We start from the raw sequence: 21,244 nt of genomic DNA, 5'->3' as shown, positions 1-21,244 counted from the left end.
GTCTACGTACCTCACCCCAACATTACAGCTTCCACATCAGGTTGTCTTTTCTTTCTGTCCTCCCAGCAGAATTTTCACTGTTAATGTTAGATGCAGAAACTGAAAAACAGCCCTACTTCAGTGGTTTTTCCACTGTTTTTGCTCCCGCCCTTCTTTGCCTAGTGGGAGGCTTGCCCGTTACCGATAGCAGAGGGCAGTGCCCCTGGGCAGACGTCTGCAAGCAGAGCTGTGGGCAGCCAGCATCTCCTGCCAGCCTGAGCCTGGCCACGGGCACCGATACCGGCTGCCGCGGGCGGGAGGGGGAAGCTGGCATTCATCAGTGATTGGCAGGGAATTTACCATAGCAGAGAAAAATCTAAGCAGGGTCAAAATGCAGCAGTGCTCTCTTGGAACCTTTAGCGGAGTAATGTCATGTTGTGGATTTTCATATGTATTTCATTCTGTTTCCTACTGGATGTGTACCAGATTCAGTAGGCTGCAGTAATGTTAGCTGTGTGTTTTGACACAGCGTGATGCTGTTTTGAAATGTTTACCTGCTTTCAGTTCTCGTGTTTTGGATAGATGGGAAGAGATTCTCAACATATGGTTGCTCCCCCAAGCTTCATCCCTTGTCTTTGGGAGGTGATGCTCTCTCGAATAAGGGAGCACCATTGCAGTGTGCTTGTTCTCTTGTTCTCTTAAGAGGCTGGCTGTGAATACTGGAGCACCAAATCAGCATAGTGAGGTTCAGCATCAAAGGGTAAGGTATGCCCATCCTTGTCTGCACCTGATTTCATTTCACAGGGAGGTGAAACACTTCCAACAATGGAGAAACCACGGAAGGGCTTGGGTTGGGATGGGGGAAAGCTGGCCTTGCCAAAACCTGGTGGTTCTTGCGTAGATGGGCCTAACATGTTGTCTAGTAACCTTGATATTGAAAAGGACACACCATATGAAGTCTGTGACATTGTTGCCTGGCACCTCAGACAGTGAAGATGGGAGGAGAAAGGAAGATTTGTGAGGGGAAAAATGAGCAAACAGCTCTTTACCTAATTATTTTAGTGCTGTTGTGGTTTAGCTTTAGTGCTGTTACTCTGTCCACAGCTTTTTATGGGCCTCTTTTAGAAAAATTTTAAATTTAAATAAATAATACATTTCTCTAGTTTTATTTATTATTTCAAGTGCTATTGCTTGCTTGCAATTATAACATTCTACTGCCTCTGGTGACTGGATATATGAAATCCTGGCCTTTGTTGGGGAGCAATAAACTCCCAAACTTTGCACTCATCTGACTTGGCATTTCATGAAATAGCTCTTGCTCACTTTATTATTGGAAACTGTGGAAAAGTTTTCTATGCATAATTGGAATTGATTTGATCAATAAGGCATTAGCCTCTTTCCTATTCCTTCAACTCTTACGTTCTGCATGAGCTGGGCAAAAAAATGTGGTTTTTCTGCTCATAAACTGAATCTGCTGCCTTTTGAAGTAAAATGTTTTTTTTCCAGGCAGTCTGCAAAACAAGTTCAAGTAATTACGTAAGGAACTTAGTGATAACATTACCGACGTTTGAAACATTGGGGGTGGGGAATCCGTGAAAATAAATTCTGTACAAAAGGAAAACCCCAGACAGCCCCTGTCCCCCTCCCATGTGTTGTTTTGAAGTCCTGCAGTAGTTAAGAACGCTGCACAGGGTTTTGTTTTAAATCTCCTCTGCAGAGGAACTATGGTGGTTTTGGGCTTTTGAGGCAAAGCTCAACCATCCCACCCCACCCAAAAACCCAACAACTGCACCAGAGCTGCGGTCTGGGGTCTGGCCGTAGCTTGCAACTGGATCTGGCGGTCCCGCACGCCTTGCCTTTTTGTCACATCCTGCCACCTGGTGACTTGCTGCCTCCCATGACGCCGGGCTGGGATCTTGGTAATGCTGCTGGAGGCTGGGGGCAGTGCACATTCCTGTGGCTTGGGGGAAATGAGGAGGGCTGTGGAAATAGTGGTGTTGAATGGGATTTTCTTTAGATGCAAGAAGCAATGGGCTGTGATAGAGCTAGACAGTCCCATGTCAACTTACCACCTTTTGTTTGATGAGTAATGGCTGTTTTTTCCCCAAGTCTGTGTACTTCCTAGTTCTGGACAACACCTGACTGGTGGTAACTTGCAGTCGAGATCCACAGCAATGCCAGTATTTCCTTTCCAGGTGAGGGAACAGGATGGGGAGCAGCAGGGAAGCTCTGCAGGCTGTGGATGAGTGTTTGGGAAGGCAGAGGTGGGTGGTGGTGGAGCAGGGAGGTATCAAAAGACACAGCATGGAGCAAAAAAGCATGGGTAATGTTATGGGAGTGTATCAGTTCGTTTCTCCTTTGGATTGTGCCGTCCTGGTATGTGTATTTAGACTGGGACAATCTGGGATAACAGGCTTGGTAAAATAATCAGGTTGCCAAGAACTCCATCACCTTGTTAAGCATCATTTCAGATTTTTGATGTGTTTGTCCATCTTCAATGCAGCTAATTTAAGATATGTGTTTAAGATAAGGGGGTTTTAGCACTTTGTCTGTAGCTTCTCTCCTTACAGCTCACGTAAATTCTTCTGTTTGTTTTGGTTTTGCACCCCTGCTCTGTCTTAATTGGGGTTCAGTCTGAGGGCAACAACTGAGAAACTCCTTCTTTCACTAGAAGGGTATGTCTAGGTTGTAGGGGATGGGAAAATGAGAATTGGAGCTCTCATCTATAAACATTTATCAAAGCTTATTTCAACAGCCATTTTTGTCTTTGTTATAGTAGCTGGAGCTATGCCAACCAAAAAAGCCCCAGACCTGCTTTGCTTTGACATTTAGCTAGATCCTTATATATAATATCCTAATGAGGGGTAGAGTTACTTTCTGTTTTCTTTGTGTGTTGGATAGCACTTACATACATCGTCGGTAGGACTTGGGTGGTTTTTTTGCAGCGTCATTGAGTTTCTTTTGCTTGCGTGGGTTACTCACATAGCTGTGCTAGTGGGAAGACAGATGCTTGAAATAGAAAAATATGATGAGGCAAGGGCTGTCAAGTATTATGCATATATTCTGTACCTTACATACTGAAGCCCTGACCTACTTGAGGCCTCTAGGTGCTTCTGCAATGTTTAGCAATGATAAACTGCAACGTCTGGCAGAGGGATTCAGTGTGCAAGAATGACACCTAAAGAAACAACCTTTAATCCTATCCCTGAAATGAGCCAGTTTCAAGGTTTCTTATTTTGGGAGGGGTTGGATGGGGTGCTTTCATTCATGTGTATGCTGGCATGATGTTCAGTGGCCAGCACCTTGTGTTAGTAATTGTTGGAAAAGTAATATTGTTAGAGCTGACTTATTTGACCTATTTTTCCTTGCATGTGTGCTGCAGTAATTCTTTGTGTGTGCATATATATATATATATAAATATCCCCCCCCGAGATATTCAACATACCAGGAAAAGCCCCAGTCACCAATAATATCTGAAAACAGCAAAGTAAGTCAGAAGACCAGAAAGCCCCCAGATTGTCCCTTAAGAGCAACAAAATGAGCTATAATGTGGTCAAGGAGAGAGCTGTTTGCAGCCAAGGGCACTTGCTAAGGGGGAGATGGGATATGAAAACCCAAAAGCTATCTTTTTTTTTTGAATGAGGACAAATGTAGTTGTGTTCTCCAAATAAATACTCGAAGTAGCTATGTTCCTTAGTGTTCCTTATAATATTAAATGGCTGTGTTTCACAGCTTGTCACAAAAGGCCTTGGGGCTTATTCTTGGCTTTCTGGATAGTCTGATCACAGATGATAGAACTAGGCAGGCTAAAGGGTCATGGCATTTTAGAAAGATTTTCTTAAAAATAACTCGCTGACCTTTTAGAGTTGGAGGTATCCCCAAGATAAGCTGTTTCTGATTGATCTGAGGCCAGAGATATGTTTCTTGCTTATTAAATACACCAAGCATGGATAGATTTGTATAGTCTTGACAGGCTGTGTGGATCAGCAGTGGTTGAAAATGTTTTCTGAAGTTTGAATGGGTTAAACAGTGTTACTGGTGTTTCCTCACACCTTTCTTGTAATGTCATCTACCATGTTAAAGGTATATGTAGAGGATGGACTTGTTTTCGTTCTGTATGTCTGTAGGGCGCATAAGGAATGCGCACCTTGTTTTCAGAGCAGCCACAGACTAGTCCTCAGGAGCTGAGTCACTGCTATTTTGTAAGCCGGGTTTGCCTTCCTTTCGCGCTGTTCTGCGTTTTTCTGTTCCCTAGTCCATGATAATGTAGATTTTTTTTAAGTAAGTGTGCTGGTGTCAGGAAGCCTGCTTCCTAGAGTAGTTAGTGTCTTATCCCCATGTGCGTGGTGTGTACTTGGCCTGATTTGATACTAGCAAATGTAATTTTTGAGTGTTCCGTTTCTTTCTAGTTGGGTCTTCATCAAATTATGATACAAAGGCACTTTCCTTGCAGCTGTCTTAACATGATCATTAATAAACAATTATTATTAAATGTGGGGACTATTGTATTTAGTCTGTTGTTATACTGTCTTACTTGTATGATCTTGTTTTCAATTTTCCCTACACAATGTTTGAGACTTCCCTGAGCCTCAGATTAATTGACATGTTCTACTTGCATTTTAACCGAGCTTCACTATAGGGATGCCGTGGTAGGGTGGGACTGGGAGAAATGGGCTGCTGGAAGGAATCGGAGGGAGAGTCATGGCTCTATAACTTGAGCATCCAAGTTACAATGTGTAGTATGTATAACACCTTGAATTATGACGCTGGATTCCACTATTTACTTTGAAAATCACTTAAACTTACTCTTATACCTTAGTAATACTTTATTTATGGGAGGTAAGGTATTTTCCTATGATTGATAGTAACTTCTTATTACTTCCTTTTAGTTGGATCATTTTTTTTTCCATTGGGAGCTTATAGGAGGAGGTAAGGTGCCAGAAATTTTCAGCAGTGTCATCTTTTTTATTTTTTAACAAAAAGCTTTTCTGAAAATAACTGCGTATCAATGTGTCTATCAAACTCTTCCAAGGGGCCTGCTACCTGTAATTTTTTTACAGCTTTGCTAGGTTAAAGTTTGAAGGTCTGATTGTTTTAATTGATGCTTTTGCAAAACTTCTGTAGCTGGAAAACAGACAAGTCACGTGTGTTTCATGTTACTTCTGCATGGTTAAAATCAAGGGCGGCAGTGTGGGCTACCACTAGAAGTATTCCCAGGAAAACCATATGGGAGAGACTAGAGGAGAGAGAACCCAGCAGAGGCTTTTTTTCCTGTTTCTACTGTAGCTCCAAGGCTGAACATAATAAAAGGGAAAAATGGAAACCATCCTCATGGAAAAAGGGTGGTGTGGTATCACTATTCCTGATAGTGGCCAGGAGTGCTGTGGAGAGGGGAGAAACAATAGGAAGCTTTTGGTTTCCTGGGTGGAGTTTCACATGTGACATTGACAATTGGGAGCCTGATACGAAGGCAAAGGCGTCGGGGCTGGTAGAAGCAGCACCTTCCCTGAGAACTGCTGGACTTCAGTCTGGGTGTTCCTACAGGAAACTCCACCCTCTCCTTCTATCTCTGTCTGGTACGTTTTTCTAAGCTTTGATGTCCTCGTCTCGTTAACTGCTGGCAAAAAGTTACATGTGTGGGAGATATGCAAATGTGTTGTAATGTTCTGATACAATTTTAGCGCAGGAAAAGAGCAAGCTCTGTACATGCATATCACCAACTGAGCTCCGGTCTTGCAGCTTAGTTTATTTAATAGAGCTGTTACCTCTGAAAAGGGGTTTACATGGGTGTGAGGTATAGGAGCAAGTTCTTAATTTTGTAAGCTTAAAAAGCAACTCCTATCAAGCCATGCTTCCATAAAACTAAATTCCTTTATAGGCGGTAGAAACTGTCTGTATGAGTGTAGGGAATTGGATTGTTTAATGGCATGTTTATTGAGGATTTCTGATGATGTGAATTCTCTCATTGCTTGCAGTGCATACTGTCATTGGAAGAATACTGGCTTTGCTATGAATAACTGAGGTGGACTTCATCTTCTCTTGTTTCTCTCAATGTAAAAATTACAAATACTGTTTTGCTTTATGGGTTGGGGTTTTTTTTTTGTGATTTTTCAGGTTCAATGAGAACATGATCTTTTTGTGGGAGACAGGAATGAACGTACTAAAATCCTTTCTCATATGTAGGGTTAAGTATTGCACTCAGGAGGGTAATGTTCCAGTGGAATTGTAGTCTTTTCATAACAATTTAGACTTTGGTAAAGAAAGTGGATGAGTCATTGCAGGGGTTTGATAGCTGGAAAGATTGATTAATAATTAATTTAAAGCCAAGAATCCCCTTTCCTCTGTGTCCCAGCTTTCAGCCATTCAAAAGATCATCAGATTCCCATATGTAGTTTAGCATTTGAGTACTATGGACATGTTTGTTTTGATGTCTTTCCCTGAACTGCAAATGTTGGGTTTTCTTTTCTTACTTACACGTTATTTATAGAGAGATAAATGTCATACTTGGTTTGAGTGTTTTGATGAGGTTACAGCACTTGGAAAGAGCCAAATGTTCCCATTATTTTGGTGTGAGTGTTAGGGTTAATTATACTTGCTTCATAACAGTTTTGAGTTCCACTGGTATACTAGGTGCCTCATGGGCAAAGGTATTTTTTCAGCGTTTGTATGCTCTTGCGTACAGGTTCGTTTGCTTTACCTTAATAGGTTTGTCTCAGTCAAGGCATTACATTTCTACAGATTTGTGTTTGAGCTGGGTGTCTTAACGGGAAGCCCTAGATCCATGGTGCCTTTTTGCCTTTATGCTGGGATGATAATAAAAGTGGAGAATGCTCCAGAATGAATGCAATGTGACCCTGAAGGGATGACTCTAAATTGGCCTTTTGAATTCAGTTAAATTAGCATAAATAATCTCTGTTTGAGGAGTTTTCCAAGTGCAGTAGGCCAAAGTCAAGGGGTCAATCAAAACCCATTCGTGAAGGGCATGGAAACTTCAGCAAGTTTTTGAAATCCTGGAAGATGTAAATTGATACCCTCTGAGTGCTCCTGTCTGGGGCAGATCTTTGATACAAGGTACATCTTTTGGCTCTGATCGTAGAAGAGGCAATAAATTGGGTTTTGTAATTTTATTAATTAAAACCATGCTATGTGCAGTCCTGAGCATTTTTGGTACTGAATCTTGAGTGTTTAGTGCATGGTGCATGTACATTGAGGTCTTTGTTGCTGGCAGTGTGCAAAAAGCCACTTTCCAACCTTTTGTTAATTTTTATTCATTTTTAAGCATGAAAGGTGAATGAAAATGTGTAGTAATTTTACCTGGAGCTGTTGCTGTCATTCATAATTTAAAGCTGAAATGCTTCACATTTCAGTTCATTGGGCTCCTTGATCAGTAAATCCTGAGCTGTGGCTCAGCGATAGTCTTCTGATCAGGCTCCTCTGAAAGGGCAATGGCTGTCAGACACTTGGCACTGAGATGTAGCTGCAACCTTCTGTTGTTGGTGTTTGTGACATTGTATTTTGTTAGATATGTGGGGTGCAGCAGCTGAACCTTGTACTTTTCAAGGCCTGAGTCTGTGAAGAGTTGTCTGTGTTTTCCAGCTTGCAGATAGCGATACACTTTGGCCTACTTTAACCGTGAACTTTAATTTGCCTTAGTCAGAATTTAAGATTCAGTTGCACTGCTGTATAAATTCTTTGTAACATTTATCCTGTGGCGCAGAGGTACCTTGAGTAGTGTTTTTTGAGTGGAAAAAGAGTGTGCAGGACTGCTTTGCAAGGATAACATTGGAGTTAGACTCCAGTTAGTTTTGTAAAAAGAGGTGGTTTGACCTGTGTAATAAAACAACCATTTGCCTTGGTACAAAATATGGAAGGGGAAGGCTGTTTGGTTTTTTTTCTTTCTCTCTCTTAATTTGTGTTAAAAGGATTGAAAGTGAGAAATGTGGGGATGATGAAGAAACTGTAGGTACACGGAAGGATATGTGATTTTATTTATAAAACTAGACCTCCTTGAATGCTTGTTTTACGCCAGTAAAACCTCCTTGGGTAAATGTTGTGCAGGATTGAGTGAGTGTTCACCTGCTGGGTCATAGAGAGTAAGATGGGAAAGCAGTTTGCTCTGGAGTGGTGCTGCGAAGAAGTGGATAATTTCATGGCTTCAAGTAGATAAAACTTGCTTGGTGGCAGTATGGGTAAGTTGAATTTGACAAGAAGTGGGAAGGGAGAAGGATATGTGTGACTAGGGCAATACTTTACATCGTGGAAGGAAGAAGCAGGATCTGGAATTCATAGTCTGACATTTCTGGATGTGTGAAGTAAGCCAAAGGAAGCTAGTGGGTGTTGGGACATGACTTATTTGCTCCAGTTTGTAGAGTAGGTGTGGACAGAAGGACAGTGAGAAATCATTGGGCTTTTTTAACCTAAGAGGCAAAAATTTGTGCATCAGGCATTGGTCAGAAGGGTATGTGGCAAGGTACTCTGACCTGCCCTACGTCCTAGGGTTTGAGCCTGGCGGTGCAGCTGTGTGCAGTTCACTGCTCCAGAGCCGCTTTGCTCTGGATTCCTGCCATTGGAGATGTCTTAACACGGAGAAAGCCCTAAACAGAAGTACTTGCAGTTACATTTGCTTTTCCTGTGGGATCACTGCAGCACCCCTGGACGGATGAGATAGGGGTCAGAGATGACCTGTGTTTCCTCCTCAGAGACTTGCCTGCAGAGATGTGTGGGCAGAGCGGTGGTGCTGTAAGGGGGTTCCAGGGCAGGGCGGGTGGGTCTGGCTGTTGAAACTTGCCCCCAGGAGCAGGGCTCACCAGGGCAGCTTGCCTCCTATGCTTGGTCCAGAGCCTGTAAAGCAAGAGTTAACCTACACAAAATATGTGGCTAGGCAATGCTTCTGCATTAAACATTGTTACCTTTTGTAACGGTGTATCTCCTGCTAATTACCTCACTTCTGAATAGTTGAGATGTGAGATTGATTATTTTATTATTTTTTTTTTAAGCTGAACTTGAAATAGTCCCTGTAGGGTTTTCAGGCTTGGCCACAAGAACATTACTTGTCATGTGGTGTCACATCAGCTGAGAAATCCTCAGACAGTAAGCCTGCATGGATTTTCTGATACTTGCCTTTGTCCTAGCCTTGCTAGCAATTCTTCTATCATTCAGGCTGGCTTCTCTTGTATGTTTGGGTTATGGGGGGGGGTGGGGGTGGTAACAAAGCCTGTGAAACATGACTATTTCATGAAAAATATTACTCTGCAATATTCTTTCAGCTTTCCTAATGGGATCATTTTTTGTTGGCTTCTAGTTAATAAATACAGTGCCCTGTGAAAATAATGGGTTATTGGGATTGTATGGATTCCTATGGTGCTCTTAGTGCTGTAGCTTTCACTAGCTAGCTGTGACTTTGCTTGTGTGCACAGCAGAGTTGTTTACATGTTGGGAATATGCTAGAGGCAAGGAGAAAGGAACAGCTTTAATGTGATGCAGCTTAGATGCTCAGTGGGGGAGGCCTTGGAATTGTTCATAACAGGATCAAATGTCGATCAATGTTTCAGGAAGAATAAAGTTACTGTTTATAAGAAAACTGAAGAATAGTATATTACATGCTTTCCAGCCATCTTAAAGCCGTCTCTTTTTGATCCTGCCTAGGAAAATGCCCCTCTCCTGTGGCTCGTTTGAGCCCTGTAGGGTATCAGTGGTGCCTGGTAGAAGCATCTATCCAGACCACTCCTGTTTGGCTCTAGCTGCTTCTCTGGGCAGCCTTCGGTAAGGAAACAAGCTGCCAGCAGCTTTCTGCTCTTCCATGAAATGCCTGGCGTTAGTGATGTTGAAGGTGCTGCTGGAACGTTGTGGCTACTATTAGATTTGTTTTAAAGGCAGATCTGGTATTTACTGACTCCACAGAGTAAGAAAGGAGTTATTCTGCGTCAAGTCATGAACATGAGAAAATGGCTTCTCCCTTATTGCAAGGTATAAAAGCTGGAAGGAGAGGACAAAGACAGAGGAAACGGCTAGAGGACTGGAAGAAGAAAACAGCTGAAAACCTCCTCCTCTCCTCCAGAGCTATTTTTTGTCAGTGACAGAGAACTGTGGGATGAGCAAAGCTGATCTGTATCTGCAGCAGGCAGTGGCTCTGATCTGAAAGTGTATCCCCAGGAAAAAACAATGAGAGCCTAGCTGCGGGGGAGGGAGCATCTGAAGTCGAGGCACCTCTGCTGGATCTGAACCTGCAATTCCTGTTCCAGGCTGCTTTGCGGTGTATTCAGGTGATGCTTGAAATCGTAGAACAAGGGATTGTCACTTTTTGTGTTAGGTTGTGCCCGGTGTGTTTGCTGTCGGGGTGGCAGGCTGGGGTTTGGGAAAGAACAGCTGGGGGATGCAGCTTGCAGAGAAGGGGTAGGGATGGGGGGGAGGGAGGGAGGGAATGGAGCGGAGTCTTGGAAAACTGTGTCATAAGAGGCTTTTCAAACTAAGGCTAGGTGCTTGTTGGAAATGCTTTTCTAAAACAAACCTGGAAAATACCTAGTCATGAATTTATTTACAAGAATTCCAGCTTTTCTGATTGTGTGGTTTCTTGCATTCTTCTTAGAATGGTTTGGTGTTGAACCAGCATCCTGATGTGTTGTGTTGTCTGGGCCTGTCTCCCAAGGGAGATATTTTGGACAGTTACTCCCAAGTAAATCCTGTGTGTGGTTCTGGAGTTAAGGGCTTGTCTTCACATGCCATTGAGAAATAAATAATACTTGAGTCAGCTGAAGGTGTGAATTTAAAGTTAATGGCTTCAACTGCCCTACGTCTCTGAGACTTAATAATTGAAAGTCACTCAGATTCTGGAAAAGAGCATCTGTAGAGAGTCTCAAACAGTTTAATCAATTTTTTAATTTGTATGGTTTTTATCTCGAAGTAATCCAAAGTGCCTTCTGCAGAGAAAGCCTCAAAGTGGATTATGTTATATAGGAAGGCTGTTCTTAAGGATTTGGAGGGTTTACGTGGATGCAGATGTATTACTAGTCGGAATAGCACTTGTATTTTAAAGACATTCTGTACTTTCATCTGCATTTAATAATCAAGCAACTTCTTCAGACTCTGCTAACCTTAACCAGAAATTATGAGAGGAATGTGAATTGACTTCGGTCTCTGCAATAGACCTTTGAAACACTGTTACAGCATCTCAAATTTGTCATTAACTGTGTCATGACTGAGATTTTCAGGAGAAATTTGTAGTTCATGTATTTAATCTTTCATAGGGAATGGAATGCACTTCTTAGGTGGGTAAAGCTGCTGATGTCTTGTGAGATTTTTTTTTAAGCTGATGGGGAGGAGGAGGAAGTAAGTTAGAGGAGTGAGTCCTCCTAGTAAATCTTGGACTTCCAAGCCAAACCGAGATTCTTCCCATCCCATACAAAGCTTTTTAAAATATGTGTATGAAGCAGAGCACTTTGGCAAAATCTGAGTAGTAGAAAAAGGCTGAATGTTTCAGTATCTGAGGCTTTTTGCAACCTGGATAGCTGTGTTTACCTCAAGTGTGAGAGGAGAGGACAGAGGAATCCAGCACAGGGAGCGTACACTTCAGACTGAACTGTCTGCAGACTGGTCGTTTTGAATATCTGCTGCCTAATTTAGGGGAAATTTGTTGCAGAAGGTGTGGGTAGGGCTCTGTGTTTTGCTTTTTAATGTACTGCTACAGACTCTTCCCCCCTCCTTCATTTTCCCTCCCATTTTGCTGTTTTAATAAGAGGAATGACTGAGCCACTGTATGTGTTTTTCCTTAGTCGTTTTTGGTTGTACCAATACCCTGCAAGAACCCAACCCAGGTTATTTCCTTTTCAGCTACTGAATTTAGATTCTTGTTAAACATCATATGGAATTTTTACTCTAACTAAATGCATGCAAGTATGTGCTTCAGGAACTGTGTAGGACTCCTGATATGTAGAAAAGTCCATCGTGTGTGTTGAACTGCAGAATTACATCTGCATACTGCTACTGCCACCTTCTAGGATACCTAACAGATCCCTGTGTATGAACAGTTAGCATATTTATTTAAAGTTGTGAAACTGGAAGGTTCTGAATGTTTTTCCTGCTATCGTGGCAATTACAAAACCAAATGTTGTGGGTTTTTGCTGAATACGTTTAAGTTTTATTGCCCTGTGAAACGCTTGGTCCTAGAGGCTATGGACTGATTCCATACTGAAGTTTAATCAACTGCATGTGCAAATCCAGGTACAGCATAGATGCTTTTACCTTAGGTAGACAAGGAATGTTGTCTCTGCACTCAGAGTGTGTGTGCTTTGCGCTGCCTTTCTTCTCTGCTGAGGCTGCAGAGGAGCACTGCAGTTTCTGTGGTAGTGACATACTGGGATAGGACTGAAGTCAGTTCATTTTTGCCTTGTTCATCAAACAAGCAGCAGATGGCTGGTCATATGCAGAAGCTATTAACCTGGGTGAGAGTCAGGCTGATGAGGAGGAGCCTGAATATGTTTGTTATCCAGTCTGATTGACTCACCAGGTTGGTGGCTTGGTAAATGCCTTACCTTTACAGTCAAGGAATACAAGGAATTAATATAGATCTTTTTAAAAAATATTCTTTGGAGATGTCCAGAATAGCTAATCGGCAAACATACAGGTTTGTTTGCCTTTATTGCTTCGAAGGTGCTTAATGTCCTGTTGGCATCATGAGAAGGTGTTAAGTGCCTTGGAAATTCAGCCCCTTGCAAGTCAGCTCATGTTTCAGCTCTTCAGCCCAGATAGCTACTGTGGACTTCTGTATCACACAACTGGCCGTTGGTGTTTGCCATGGGACCATGAGTGTGACCCAGTTGCAAACAGGATGTGCAAATAGAGAGCAGCCCCAAAGAAATTATATTTAATGCTTCAGAAGAGCGTATTTGTCATCATGGGGAACTTGACATTATGTAGGAAGAAAAATATGAGTGGAAAGCAGAGATCTCTAGAAGAAGATACTAAATAGCTGAAAAGCTAAAATTTTGGTTTTAAAAAAAAGTGAACCGCTACACTAACAGCCCTCTGACTTCAGGACACATTTAGAAATTTCAAAGTGAAATACAGTAATTAAGGGGATGATGACTACATGAGAATTAGCGCACATTAGGAACTAGGAAGTAAGTTAGAGAATTAACTTTGCATATTTTCTACAGCTGAATTATGTTAGGAAACTAATAATTCCAGTTACTAGATGGAGATAATAAATTAACTCATGCAAGAAAAGTAGAAATATTTGTTAATACTGTTCTGTATTGGGGAAGGTGCAGAATGTGATACCATCAATACCATTCCAACACAGAATTGCATCCATCTTAATGAATAAAGATTTATTACCTTCTAGGGACAGACATATGTAAATCAGCAGTGCTATGACTACGTTGTTCAAAAGAGCTTGCTGAAAAGTCTGCAGGCCTGCGGACAGTTTTTAATAAATGTTGGTATTGAGGGTCTTAACTGTGCCAAAGTAAAAAACAGAACGGTGGGTGACTGACTTAACCATATTCCAGCTAGATTGACATTAATCCTCATAAAAATATTGGAAAAGTTAATGGAATACTCAATTGATAAAACATCAGGCAGACTAATACTAGTCTGCATCACTTCAAGGGAAATGTCTGATCATATGTGGTGGCATGCTAGAAACTTAAGATTTACTTGAGAGAGAGACCTGTATGAGATGTAGTAAAGCCTTATCTTCAAAAAGCATCTGATACAGGGGCAGGGAGACAGTCCAACCCTTGTGGTCCCCTACTACTTCCTAACTCCTTCCATGTGCTACCTATAGTTCCCTTTCTTGGCAGCAGCAAAGGCAGTCAGTTAGGACTTTGACATACCCCTTTGGGACTCCTGTCCTGACACGTTTAGGGCTATGTGGTATTGCAAAAGTAAACGAATTAAGAACTGACTAACTGATGTTTAAAAGTTAGTCATTGGTGGTGAATCATTATCAAATGGGAATGCTTCTAGAAATCTGTTTTAATGATTGAGGTGAGGCCAGATTCCATTGAACCTTTTCATCAAGTACTTGGAGACAAGGACAGGATCTGGACGGATACAGTTTGCAGGCTGGATCATGCTAGGCAATGTGGTAAATGGGGACAAGGCAGCTTGTAGGGAGTAATCCGGGGATCCTGGTGAGTTGTATCAATCAAAAATGCATTTTAGTGTAGCCTGATGCAAGATCATGGGGCATGCAGATGTTGTACTTCAAAGTAGTGACAGAATAGGAGCTTGGGGGGAAGACTACTTGAGGGTACAGTGAGCAAACAACTGGACATTACTGCCTTCTTGCAGGGCAGCAAAGCTGTGGAAGTTTGGGTGTACAAATAGGGCTGGTGGGCAAAAGGAGGTGAATTGTGTGTGGTTCTGGGGTACTGAGCAGCATGTTGAAAATGCGAGTTCGGAGAACAGTCAGAGGAGATATTTGGAGGCTGGGTGGTGTTCAGGTACCACAAGGAGAGCCCGAAAAGCTCATTCTGTTGCTGGACATGTTGCTTCTTGGTAGATAAATGGGGTGACTTGATAATTGGTGGGAAGCACCTTGTGATGGAGGGCGTACTGCAGGCTAAAAGACAGCAAAACCAGGTGTAACACAGAACTAATGACTGGGAGCTGAAATCGGGCAATGGGAAATTAGACAAGCATTTGTAATGGTGAGAGAGCACAAGCACTGGAACAAATACATGACAAAGGAAAGTAGTGGATTCCACCCAAAATGTTCCCAGGGCTGAAAGCATTCCTGGAAGTGTTATGTTAGGCAAGCAAAGATTTGGCTTAATTACATGTAGTCCACTGGGCTAAAAACAAGAATAATTGAGTCTGGTGGTCTGTGGTGTCCCTCTGGCTGCAGTACTTCATACATGGGACTATACAAACCTGCAAAATGAAATGTTCCTCATATGCTGAATAATTGAGCACCAGCTGGTGCCTCTGATGGGAAGTACATATATATATAGTGTGTATATGTATATATATACATACATGTGAGTCATATACATGGATGGTGCTTCTTGGCCTGAGATATGTAGTTCCTCTGTTAATATATTTCAAGAGCAACAGAAGAAGTTGGAGTCCGCACATGATTGCTGAGAGCTTCCTAACCATGCATACAGTTCCTCACAGACAACTTGGGTGCATTTCCACTCAGCTTATACTAGGAAGAAATTCCTCACTGCAGGGTGGATTAGCTTGGGGATAGCGCTGTCTGACTCTGCTCTCCTCTCTCTGAAACTGATCTTTCTTGCATGTAACCATTTTTGGAATCTTGGTGCTGCTCTTCTCTTGCAAAGTAGTAGCTCAGATCTTACTGTTCCTCTTCTTGGAAGGTGTAGCTGAGGAAGTGACAAGAAAAAGCAGAGTAGAATGGAGTAAGTGCAAGTGGGAGGCTCAAAAGCAATGAGTTTATAAGCAACATTTTTGAGGGGGTTTTGGTGGTGGTATTTTTTTTCCTTTTTATAATGGACACCTAACCTCTGGAACTTGCTGCTGCATGACACCATTGTGGGTAAGAATATGATTGTAGGAAGGATTAGGCACCCAGGAATAAAATTTAGTTTCATGTAAATCTATAAACCCTCTTGTTCTAGGGTTTTAAAACATTTTGTAATGATGGGGTCTAACGTAGTGGGCAGATTATTCTATAATTGTTTACTAGGAAACTTCTTTTGCTGTAACATCTGTTTCTAGCTACTTTCAACAACAGGAACTGGTGATTCAGAGGTCTGTTTCTAAATTTAATATAAGAAGGAGCATAGTGCCGGCTGAAGGAACACAGAGGGTGTGTGTACGAAGGGGTGGTGGTGATAAAGAGAGAAAACACCCTGCATGCTAAAATGTGTTATTGAGCCTCTGATTGCAGGGCCTACATGCTGATCTACAAACAGAATGCGCGTGGATCAAAGTAACAAACTGGTTTTGAGCATTCAGCTTTTCAGTGATCATGCTTGCACAGTGTCCCTCCATTGTATTTAAAGTAAGTGATCTGCAGAGAAAATGCACGGTCTTTATTTGAGGATTGAGCTCTTCAGAAGCTGAGAGGGGAATGGAATGGAGCAAGGAGATCTAAGATGTGGAGAGAAAAAAAGCCATAATTGTGGGTTTTTTTGTCAAGCAAAAGTCTCCAATTTCCTTTATTAACTACCTCCTGACACTTGTTTTGGAGAAAGCTTTTTTCTATTCTTAAATTGAGAGTTAAAAATGTTTGTCTTTTTTTTTTTTCTTCCTTTTTCCCCTCCCAGTGTTATGGGGAGGTGCACACAGGCACACTCATAACTCTGTGTGTGACAATTGCATCTAGTAGATACTAATGGACATAAATTGTTGACGGGGACATATGGGTACAGGCATAATGACTGTGAAGGCTGTTGTTCTACTTCCCTTTCATGGTCTCCAAGCACTGGGATAGCTGCTCAGCATTGTTGGTAGTGTCTACCTCGGTGTGCTCCTGAGATGTCACCTGAAGAGCAGAGGGCTCTTCTGTGTTTGTCACTGTATCCACACAGAAACACATGTACATGCTCAGAGAAAACCAGTCAGCTCCTGGATGTGTCTTGTGACCCACAGCTTTGCACTATCCAAAAGTCTTGGGTAGTCTTGGTGGAAAGTGCAGCAGGGAGGGAAGTCTTAAAACAAGAACATGAGAAAAATGGTATTGCAGTAAAAGTTTTATAACTTGAGAAAATGTAAAAGATGAGCATTTTAGCATCTCTGTCCTTGTAGGTGGGAATGGTTATTTTGTGGTCATGCCATTCGTGGTCCAAAGATGGGACCAGTGAGTGGACTTCAAGTTAAGTGCAAGGTTAAAAGTAACAGCTCAGTCCTGCCTTCCTGGGCTGTCTAACTTGATATAGCACTAATCTGGAAAAGCATCAAGTAGGGATACTGGACCTTTGAACAGAGAAAAATACAATGTTAAAGTCATAGATGCTATGAATTAGCTCTTAGAGAGCTGCATCAAGAAGCACAATTTATAAGTGTGATATTTTGTGGTTCTTGTATGAATGCTATGTATTTCCCTGCATGCAATCATTCCAACACAAGTTAAATTCTTTGTTGTAGAAAAAGCTAAATATTTTGGTATGCTGAGTCTGAAACACAGATGATATACTGTGGCAAAAGACTCTCATGGGATTTTTTTATGAGAAGGATTTTATTTGTTAAATGAGTTTTCAGTAGTTCTTCAGTACATGCTATTGTGTTGCTTGTGTGATGTCTTACAGTGTCACTGGTCTGATCTGGACTGTGATGACTGAATAAATTGCATCATTTGCTAACTGTGGAAAGACTGCTTGATCTGTAAGACACATTTGTGTATATGTGTGTTTTGTAATATAATTGTAAATCATAAATTAAACACGTTCGGTTAATGCCAAATACGAGCTGTATTCATAGTTCTTGGTGTTCTTTTCTGCCCACAGGAGTTTCAAGAGTCACAGGGGATCATAGAGGAAACTGAAGCTGCTTTTGTACTTTGTTTGCGGGGGGGAAAGTAATGAAATAAGTTATGTAGTCTAAGACATCTTGAAAATGTAGACTTTAAGTGGTCTTTGGGCTTCTACCAAGGAACATGCTGCTGGCATGGACACATGCTTTTGCTCATTGCTAATAAACTTTCATTCTGAGTCTGTGTTACAGTGAGGAGGTGGAAGGATCTTTATTCAGATCTCTGTTCAAATTGCAGCTATTCACAAACAGCAACTCAGAAGCAAAAAATCACTTTATGTAACTGGATAATTTCAAGTGTGCCATCATCACACAAGTTTGGGGTTTTTTGTTAACTAAAAGCAGTAGATTCCATAATAAATGAGTCACAATAGCATTATTGCTCTTATTTGTGGAACTTAAGATCTTTTAGTCTAAGCCTTTTGGCCTTTACTTCTATGAGTGTTTTAATTTTTGACGGGGGCTTTGTTTTTGTTTCAAAGCTACTTCATGATTACTCATTTTGTTTTTCTTGTATATATACAGCCAGTTGTATCTTCTGCCTTTGAGGTGGAAGTAAAGCTTTATTACAACTTGCTTTTCTTAATTTGACAAAGCAAGTATCAGTGAAGTATGTCTATACAGAGCAGTAAGAAGCATTATCCCCAGATTAACTCTGTGGAAACCTCAGCTACGCTCCCTGAGGAAGAGTTCCAGAGGGAAATAGTTTGTGAACTGTACATCCACATGGAAATAGCAAAATTGCCTGCTTAGGTCCTTCAATGATATCTTTGTTAAATCACTTTTTAGAATGAAGTCACGTATTAAGGAATAATTCCAACACACTGATAATACTTGCGAACTTTTTTAGGATATTTTTACTTTGTGACTTTTCCTGTGGTCTAAGCGTTGCTAATGTAGCAGACTAAAGGTGTTTTATTCCCATTTCTAGCCCACAGCACGGACTTAAAGGTTCTTCCTTTTATAACTGGTCAAGCTTGAAACTTTGCCTTCCTCAAACACTCTGTCATGTTATACAGCGTGAAGTCCTGTGCAATTCAGCTGAATTCTCGGGCTGTAATCTTTTTGAGGCAGGATTACACAATGCATAATGCAGTAAGGCTTTAATAGGGAGTGGGAAATTGAGCCTTTTAAGCCATGCAAATATCAAGTGCTAGAAGAGTCTAGCTCTTTGTCCAGGAATCACTTTTTTTTTTTGTTAGTTTGAATACAAAGGAACTCTGAAAGACCCTAGGAGCTGAGCACTGCAGAAGGAGCATACAGCATATGATGCAAGTATTGTGAAAGGTAGTGGCAACTGATGCATGGCATGATGAGGCAGAGAGAGGATGCCCCTAATGAGTCGGGAGCAGGACTGCTATAATGGTCTGTCTTCTAAAGCATGTTTTAACCTGGCAGTAGCTTTGCCAGTCGTACAGAGCGAGCAGCACAAGCTGTTAGCCCCATTTTGGGACAAGGCTGCAACTTTCAATCAAGCCTAAAGACCACTGTCTGATTGCCAGCCGGCTGTTGTGCTGGCTCTTCCCTTTCTTGGCTTCAAACCCGAAATAACAGTCATCTCATGCCTGCTTACGTGTGGTGAGCAGCGATCCAACTTCGATGTATCTGCAAAGGCCTTGTGATCTGGGGCCACTTCACAGTGAACATGGATGTGGCTGTGTCCACGTGCAAGAACTTGGAGCTTGCAGCAGTAGCATGTCACCTGCCTGCTCAAAGTCACCGTTTTGAGTCTGTTACGATGTCAATGGGTGCTGTGCATGGGTGTCCCAAGCTCTGCGATGAGGGTAGAGAACAGACCTTCGTCTTTGGTTTCCTAAAGCAAGTCTGTTCTTGGGAAACTGAAACCAGTGAAGGCTTAAAGGAATCATTTAATTAGTTGTTGTTAATCCAAAGTTGCTCGGTGGTTTTATATCTTAAGAGAAGGGGGTTTATTGTTAGTCTTTAAGGAACTTGAAACTGAGATTAGAATTGCCGTTTAGCCTAAAAGGGAACAAAAACTATCATGGAGTTCTGGGCCTTGATGACATTTTTCTTAATTTTAGAAAAGATACTTGAGGCATAATTTGGCAGGCAGAGTTCTTGGTCAAAGACAGGCTGTTACAAAACTTTATAATAAATGAAATGGATGGTTTTGTTCATGTTTTGGTCTGGACATGACAAATCCTAAACTCTTAACTGACGGTTTATGGGAATGTAGTCATATGTATATTATTGTTGTACACCCACATGCACAGGCAGTAGTCCAAGTGTGCAGATGAGATAACAGGAACATATAAATAAAGCAGTTGGCTAGTTGTCCTAATGTTCTTGACTAGATCCTTGTTAAAATAGTGCCAGTCAAACTTATGAATAAATCTGGTATATGGGAGATTACTTGCATTCAGCTATGACGGGATGCAGGTCACTGTGTGGGCAATTTGTGGCCATTTTGTGGTTTTGTTTTGTGTTGAATCAACAATTTGAAATGCAAACCAAGAGCTCAAGTAATCCCTGCTGTCCCCTGATAGTTGCAGGTTGCCTCCAGGCTACCCTGTTCCAAGAAGGGGTGTTTGTCAGGCCCATAGGGCCATATCACCTGATTGCTCAGGAGTATGAGGAGGTCTGCATGGCTGAGGGAGAGGAACACTGTAGTTGTCCTATCTGCCACCACCACTGCACCGGGGCTGGTGTTTTCTGGTGTTGTTACAAGATGGAAGCAAATGTTGCTTATATCTTGTAACTTGTTCCTGCTTCATCTATGTGAGTAGGTGATGCCCTGTCCATCACACGTGCCTATAGAAATACAGCTGGAGATGATGTTAAAGAGCAATTTGCCTTAGGACAAGTCCTGATTCTCCACCTTGTTCTGTACAGGACACCAAGGCAGCAAGGAGGGCTGGGTTGCGCCTCTTTCTGAAAGCCTTGCGTTATGCTCAGTGGAAGGCACATGAGAGCCAGGACTCTGAAATCACAAGCTCAAACTTCCCATTTCCCCTGGTTTTGAAATCTTGGCATGCTGGTGGAAGGGCTATAAGATTAGTTAGAAGGAAAGGACCCTTCTTCAGGGTCAGTATGATGCTAGTGGTGGGTTCTGAACTAGCTTTGCTGGTTACCTGCACTTGCACAGAACCTCGTGGGGACCTGATTGGGGTCTGCCTGAGGGTGTGAAAATTACTTGGTTTGGCTGTGTATGGAAGCAGTGGCAAACAACAAAACCTGACTGTTTTGTTTTCCTCCAGTTAGAGGGCAACTCTCCTTTTATTTCTGTAGCAGCTGGGGAGTGGTTGTTGTGCTGCGTTTAGTGATGAGTAACTTGCCAAAACAAGTTCAAATCACAAGCATCTGGGGTAAGGGAAGCTGCCTGCAGAATAAGAAAAGTTGCCTCTGGACAAATTTCCCCATTTGGCCATCCAAGCAGATAGCACATCAGCTGTAAAAGTCAGACAGACAGTGACATGGTACATGACTGCATGTCTGTGAGGGTGGCTGCCAAAAACATTATTGCAAGTGCGTGGGGAAGGCTGTAGTAGTTGTGGCAAGGTGATAAGTGCCGGAGCAGGAGTGGCATCTGTCCGTAGATGAGACTGAATAAAATGTCTCCTTTCTATATTTTTATTTTGTTTATTTGAGTTGAAGTGAAGTATGTACCCAGAAAGCTTCCTTGTCTGTTCTAAACCAGATTTGACTGGAAAAGAAAGCTTTGTTTTCTGTTTTACTGGAAAGGTGGATTTCAAGATCTGTTTGTTATGTTTAGTGCCTTATTTTTGGGATAAGAGTCATCCTTGAACCAGGTGGAAGGCATATGGCTAAGTATATAGGAATGCGGTAACTGGATTTATCTGGACAT

At 41.9% G+C, this 21,244-nt stretch overlaps 1 protein-coding gene across 5 annotated transcripts in view; it reads left to right on the top strand.

The window, feature by feature from the left end:
* Positions 1 to 21,244, top strand: part of LRRC8D (leucine rich repeat containing 8 VRAC subunit D) — a 53,844-nt gene that overhangs the window by 15,995 nt on the left and 16,605 nt on the right. The window contains exon 1 of one of the 5 annotated variants that reach the window (XM_005238466.4): positions 1,725 to 1,898. The exons of 3 other annotated variants lie outside the window; for them this stretch is intronic. In XM_005238466.4, the coding sequence (XP_005238523.2) occupies positions 1,877 to 1,898 (22 nt within the window). In that variant the 5' untranslated portion in view covers positions 1,725 to 1,876. Of the gene's footprint in view, positions 1 to 1,724; positions 1,899 to 5,534; positions 5,556 to 21,244 lie in introns of those variants that run through there. One more of the 5 variants, XM_055815282.1, reaches the window with a different exon arrangement.

Source organism: Falco peregrinus, chromosome 10, assembly GCF_023634155.1.
Source record: "Falco peregrinus isolate bFalPer1 chromosome 10, bFalPer1.pri, whole genome shotgun sequence".
In the NCBI taxonomy this organism is placed as follows: domain Eukaryota; kingdom Metazoa; phylum Chordata; class Aves; order Falconiformes; family Falconidae; genus Falco; species Falco peregrinus.
The sequence above is the reverse complement of the archived record's forward strand: the minus strand, read 5'-3'. Positions and strand labels throughout refer to the sequence as shown.